This window comes from Sorex araneus, chromosome 4 (assembly GCF_027595985.1).
Source record: "Sorex araneus isolate mSorAra2 chromosome 4, mSorAra2.pri, whole genome shotgun sequence".
In the NCBI taxonomy this organism is placed as follows: Eukaryota; Metazoa; Chordata; class Mammalia; order Eulipotyphla; family Soricidae; genus Sorex; species Sorex araneus.
Window position 1 is genome coordinate 193,284,551 of NC_073305.1, and position 6,543 is coordinate 193,291,093.

At 57.2% G+C, this 6,543-nt stretch overlaps 1 protein-coding gene across 1 annotated transcript; it reads right to left on the reverse strand.

Moving 5' to 3' along the window:
- Nucleotides 1–1,181: 1,181 nt before the first annotated feature.
- On the reverse strand, nt 1,182–2,371 carry LOC129404386 (olfactory receptor 10AC1-like). Its single transcript, XM_055136764.1, has 2 exons — nt 2,356–2,371; nt 1,182–2,149 (listed from the first exon to the last, which is right to left on the reverse strand). Exons 1-2 carry the CDS (start codon nt 2,369–2,371, stop codon nt 1,182–1,184), a joined length of 984 nt encoding a protein of 327 aa, XP_054992739.1.
- Nucleotides 2,372–6,543: the final 4,172 nt, after the last annotated feature.

A 6,543-nucleotide genomic window follows, 5' to 3' on the forward strand; every position in this document is an offset into this window, starting at 1 on the left:
GTCGCTCCGGCCCCTCAAACAACTTTTTAAAGTAACAAACCTTATTATTAGCCACCAGCATAATGTCCTCCAGAATGGTTTCACAAATGGTCCTGAAAATCCTGTGCTTGGCCTAATCAGAAATCCTTCCTCCTCCCTAACTTCTTGCTAACTGATCCTTCTACTTTCTCCAGGATTCCAGATGGGAGGAATCATGGAGTCCTCGGCCTTTATAGACCGAGAGAGGCTTCTTTCACTTAGACGTGTGCATGTCAGGTTTCTCTTTATCATTCAGCTCCTGAAAATGGATTTCCTTTCAGTCCCATGAAAATTCCAGTGTCTGTATCAGCCACCATTTGTCTAGCTCATCAGCTGCTGCAGCACCAGCTTGTGGCTTCCAAGTTTTGACGATTATGTGGGGACCTGCTCTAAACACTGGCATGCAGGTTTGTATGTGGATGTAGGGTTCCATTCATGAGGGTAAACACCAAATAAAACAATCTCAAGACAAACCAGGAGTTTGCCATTGGCTTTTATTGAAATAGAACCCACAGTATTCCTCTGTCTTGCTTTTTTGAGGGTGTGGGGAGGTTGATTCCAGAGACAGAAACCAAGACCTCATCCAGGAGGCACATGCTTTACCACAGAGTGCCCTCAGCATCTACCTTGCTTTTCATAATTATGTCTGGGCTGTCTTTTTCTGTCTTCCAGTAGCATCATTCATGCCTTTTCATGGCTGCATGGTACTCCACACGTGTACCCATCATGAGTTCGTGGCTGTTCTACGTTCACAAACCTCCAGATTGTTTTCGGCTTTTGTCGATTATACATAGAACTGCCTTAGACTTCTCGTACATTATTCCCTTTCAAAAAGATACTGTGTGGATGGACTTAGAGCAGAGGTCTCATGTGAGGTGACCTCTGCCTGCCCCAAGAACTCTTGGCAAAGTCTCACAGCATTGTTGCTGATCACAGTCTCCAGGCTTGGGGAGGCATCACTGGCCTCTCGTGGGTGGGTGCGGGCATGCTGTCTTTCCTCCAGGGCACCAATGGCTCATCCTCCCAGGAAACCCTCGAGGCCTGGGAAGCAACGGGGAAAGGCAGGTCCCTGGGTGTTGGGGTGCTGACCTCGAGTTTATGTCCAGGAGGCTTTGGGAGCCGTTTCTGGTGGGAGAGAGGTGGGCTGGGGCAGGGGCCACCCCTTAGGTGACATCCTCTGTGGTCCTGTAGCCCAGCACCCGCAGCAGTGCACCCTGCATGTCACGGTTGCGCAGCGTGTAGATGGCGGGGTAGAGCAGCGGTGTGATGTTGATGTAGATGAGCGACACCAGCTTGTCCTCCTCCAGGTCACGGCTGCTCAGGGGCCGGGAGTACATGGCCGTGGCACAGCCGTAGTGCAGCACGGCCACCGTGAGGTGCGATGCCACCGTGTTGAAGGCCTTGCGGCGACCAGACCCCCCAAACCCCATGATGACCAGCAGCACCCGCGTGTAGGAGAGGAGGATGAGGGCCAGTGGCAGCACCAGCAGCAGCAGGCAGGCGGCCAGCAGTACGTGCTCCTGCAGCGCCCGGTCCCCACACGCCAGCAGCAGCACCGCCGGGAGGTCGCAGAACACATGGTTGACCAGGCCCCCATGGCAGAAGGGCAGCTGGAAGATGACCGTGGTCAGGCCCACGGCCAGGATCGAGCCCCCCAGGCAGCAGGCCGCCAGCAAGCGCCAGCAGAGGCTCGTGGTCATAATCTGGGGGTAGTAGAGGGGGCGGCAGATGGCCAGGTAGCGGTCAAGTGCCATAGCCGCCAGCAGCAGGCACTCGGAGCCCCCCAGGGCCACGAAAAGGCCCATCTGGGCTGCGCAGGTGTTAGGGGCCACGGCCTGGCCCCCGGGAGGCAGGAGGAAGCCGGCTAGCATGCGCGGGGTCAACACCAGAGTATAGGCCACCTCCACAGTGGACAGAGCCGCCAGGAAGAAGTACATGGGCGTGTGCAGCACTGGGTCGGCCAGCGCCAGCCACAGGATGAGCAGGTTTCCTGCCAGCGTCGCCAGATACAGGGGCAGGAGGACCGCGAAGAGCAGCATCCGCAGCCCAGGGGGCCACCCTGAGAAGCCCAGGATAATGAACTCCAGCGGGGCTGTCCAGTTCGAGTCGTGCCAGAGGCTTATATTGGGACCTGGGTGGGGACAGGCCGAGAGAGGTGGCACTGCTCTTCCCCTGCTGGCACCCCACACACCCCCTCCCATGCCCACCCCACCCCCAGCCCAGGGTCCTCGCCCAGCTCAGTGTTTCCCGGTGCCGGAAACCCGTGCCCATGCCCAGGGGCTCTGGGTCTGCACATCCCTCCGTCCTGCCCCTGCCCCCCTTTTGGAGCTCACGTACCCCCAAAGCTGGCCATCCTGTGCTCTCCCAGAAGGGACGAGAAGTACAAGAGAAAGGTGGACTTCGATAGACTTCAGACACTCCTGCATGGAGACACAGGGGACAGTGAGGCTCCCAGCATCACTGCCAGACCAGCTGCGGCCTCTCTCCTCCCTGACCGGTGATTGCCAGCGGGCCCCTGCTTGGGGTCTCCAGAGCCCGTCATGCTCAGGGGAGTGAGGTGATGGGGACAGGACCCGAGCTGGGACCACGCTGTGCCCATGCCTTACCGCTGGACTTGCTCGAGCCTGTCCCAGGTTCCAGTCCTATTCCCGAGCTTCCCTTCGCTGGACCCAGGGCCAAGTCCAGGATCCTCCCGGCCTGTCCTTCCCCTCTGACCCCGGTGGGGAGTAGAGGCAAGCAGAAGCCCCCACCCCCACCACATCGTACATCACAATGAACGTGGAGGGGCCCTCTGTCTCCACTTCTCCCTCCTCTTGGCAGTAGATTTGGAATGTGTCTGTCCCTGTCACCCCTTCAGCTTCAGCATGTGAGTCACACGTGTGGTTTCCCACCCTCTGGCACTGGGCACACCGGGATGTCACTGTCCATTTTCTGGCCTGGGCCCACCCCACCCCTGCCGCCAATGCCCTCAAGCCCCAGGGCTCTGCCCCTCCCAGTGAGCACAGCATAGCGGGGTGTTCCTGCTCCGGGGGCTCTCCACAGTCAGCGTGGGACAGGCTAAGTCCCCCTCTACACCCTCCGAAGTGCCCCGGGCATCCTGCCCCTCAGGCACCTGACCAGGCCCTGCCTCCCCTGCCCCCCGCCCCAGCAGACACAAGGACTCACCTCACCGGCGGGTACAGCTTGGTGTCCCCTGGAGCCTGCCAAGACTGTCTGTCTCCCCAGCTGGCACCTGTGGGCCGCGTCCCAGGTGACGGCCACTGTGGTGGGCTGTTTTAGAACCCAGTAGCACAGTCACCTTGTTCACAGAGTCATTGGAGAGGGGATCGGGGAGTCTATGCCCCTCCCCCCAAATGTCAGAATCCCTCCTCCTGCTGCCACCCCACACCAGCAGTTGCTCCCCACAGTAGCCTCAGGCGGGGTCCTTGCCACCAGCTGTTTGGAGGGACAGAGCCCCTGGCCACAGGCTGGCCAGAAGGGCCCTCCTCATGCACCTTTGCTCTGCTTTCCCTGCCCGTCCCGCTGTCCTGTCCAGTGCCAAGGCGATGGGTGATGTCCACTGTCACTTGGCCTTCCTCACTGCCCTCACATCATGGGGACAGGACACTGCTGATACCTTGATCTCTCTCTCTCTCTTCTCTCTTTTCTCTCTCTCTCCCTCCCTCTCTCTCTTCTCTCTCTCCCTCTCTCTCTTCTCTCTCTTTCTCTCTTTCTCTCTCTTTCTCTTTTCTCTCTCTCTCCCTCTCTCTCCCTCTCTCTCTCCCTCTCTCTTTCTCTCTCTCTCCCTCCCTCTCTTTCTCTCTCTCTCCCTCCCTCTCTCTCTTCTCTGTCTCTCTCCCTCTCTCCCTCTCTCCCTCTGTAGCACCAAGGCCAAACACAACTGCACTGGGAACCGTGAATCCATCTGAGCACACACCAAATCCTTGAACCCTGCTCATTTCCAGCAAAAGCCGCTGGTGGCTGAGCTGACATTCTGCAGGGACCCCAGTGTTTGCAGACCAGCCTGCTGCTGCCAGAGCCCAGGGAGGGGCACACCCAGCCTGATTTGGAGCATGAACTGAAACAAGGCCACCCACATCCAGAAGGTCCCGGTCAGCCATACGGGCGACACAACCAAGCACTCCTTCTGGCCACACTTGCTGTCACGTGAGGCGTATGGCACACGGGAGTCACATGTCAATATCCCTTTGCTGATATACATGCATCCTATGTGCATCGTGTGTACTATATGTGCGTCATACATGCATCCCGTGTGTGTCACCTGCCTGCACATAAGGGCTGCGCTGGAAGGCAGCGATCAGGGGACACTGGGGTTGATGGGGGCTGTTTTCTTGCCTGTTGTAGCCAATATCTTTCCTCACCCGCCCCCTTCACTGAGCAGATAACAACCTGTGGCCCGATGGCACTTCCCAGAGCTTCAGGGAGGCAGCTGGTCTGTGTTTCTGTAGAGCCCGGATGCCCCATGGGTCAGACGGGACCTCCCGGAGCTCCCCACTGGTCTTCTGTCCTGCCCCAGCAGCCTCGGGGTGGATGAGAATGCACGCTGCCCGCTGCCCGCTGGTAGCAGCGTTCTCGGGGAGAGAGAATAGCTGCAGAGAGAGTTGCTGCACCTCGACAGGGCGCCCTTGGGGTACGCGCTGCTCACAGCTGCTGTCCCTACGCCTCCCAGCATGGCCTCCGGTGGAGTTCGGGGGCACGGGACACCCCAAGGAAGAAAGGAGTGGGCACCTACTGTGGTAGCAGAGCCCTGAAGACTCAGAAGGGTGGCCTAGTGAAGTGTCACACTGGCCTCAGGGTCCCACCCGGCCCCCCACCCCACCCTGGCTGAAGAGAGACAAGCCCACCTGGAAACAAGGACAGAAATATGGTCCCTGGGGCCAGAGTTCAGGGCACCCGACTCCCGGGCGGCCCAGCAGAGAGGAGGAAAGGGGGCTGGAGGAAACACAGTGGATGTGTTCCTCCCCTAGAGATTCTGCTCCTTGGGGCGCAGCTGCCACACGGATTCACCCAGCAGGGACTTTGTCCTCCTTCCCCACCCCACAAAGAACCATCAGCCAGGGCTTGCTTCCCTGCGGGCAGAAGGGGCTAGAACAGACATTCGTTTAAGACACTCCCAGACTCGCTCTCCCAGCCCGTGTTCTCCCATGAGTACCATCTCGCTGTCTTGTCTCGATGTTTCTTTGTTCACCTATTTCCATTCTGGAGAAACCTGTGCTCTCTCCCGAACATGTTCTTCTCCTTTTCTCTCCCCTCACATCTTCCTATATAAGTTTCAATAAAACTTTCTTGCTTCGCACCCCCACCCGCTGAAGAAAAGACATCCAGGCATCATTATGCCCCGATTCCTGCCCAGATGAATTTCTTAGCACCTCTGTTGGCCAGGCCCCTTGGCCACCCTCATCCTGGAGAGAACATGGGTCCTCACAATCCCTGAGAGAGGAAGGGGAGAAGGTTCTGGAGAGAATTCCACCATTGGGGCTCACATGCCTGATGCTGTGCCCTTCCCCCACTTTCTCTACACCACAGAACCCCCCGTGTGTCCCAATCATGCCTTCCTCCCTGACTCACATGATTTCCAAGGTCAGTGTCCCTTCCTCACCTGGAAATCTGTCATTCTTCAAGGCCCAGCTCAAACATTAGCTCCTCTGTCCATGACAGGAAGTCCACAGAGCAGCCGGTAAGAGGACTTGCACAAAATGGCAGGGGTGGACACCAACACACCTTCCTTCCTGCTCTGTCACCTCCCAACTCTTCCAAGGGACCCTCACTACAAAGGAGTCTTAATAGGTTTCCCAGGGCCCACTTAAGGGACCAGCTTGCTGCAAAGCCCCAGGGCCTCATTAACAGTCTTCCCCCACCCCACCCCAGGGGCACAGTGGTCTCCCAAGACAGGGAGCGAGGGGGACACCAGAGGAGAGGACTTGGGAAATCTGAATTGGAGGATCCCTGGGGAGACTGAAACTTTTGGGCCAAGAAAACAGGAGGCCACATCCTGGCGATGTTAGAGAATACAGTGAGAGCAGGGGGAGAACTTAAACCTGGGGGTGACAGCCCAGGGCAGGAGAGCAAAGAACTCCTCAAAAAATGACTTTCCCTTCCACGTTTCACCAGATTCTAAGCAATGGGTGGCTAGGAAGCTGACAATTTCACAGTGGACTGGCTGGCTGACAAGGGTAGACATATTCATAATTATCAACACCAACCTCTCCATCCTTACCACTACCATCATCATTCTCACCACCATCAGCATCCTCATCACCATCATCCTTACCACCATTAGCATCTTCACCACCATCATCCTTACCACCATCAATATTTCACCACCATCAGCATCCTCACCACCATCAGCATCCTTACTACCATCATCCTCACTATCATCAGCATCCTCAGCACCATCAGCATCCTTACCACCATCAGCATCCTTACCACCATCATCCTCACCATTCTAAGCATCCTCATCACTATCATTCTCACCACCATCAGCATCCTCACCATCATCAGCATCCTTACCACCATCAGCATCCT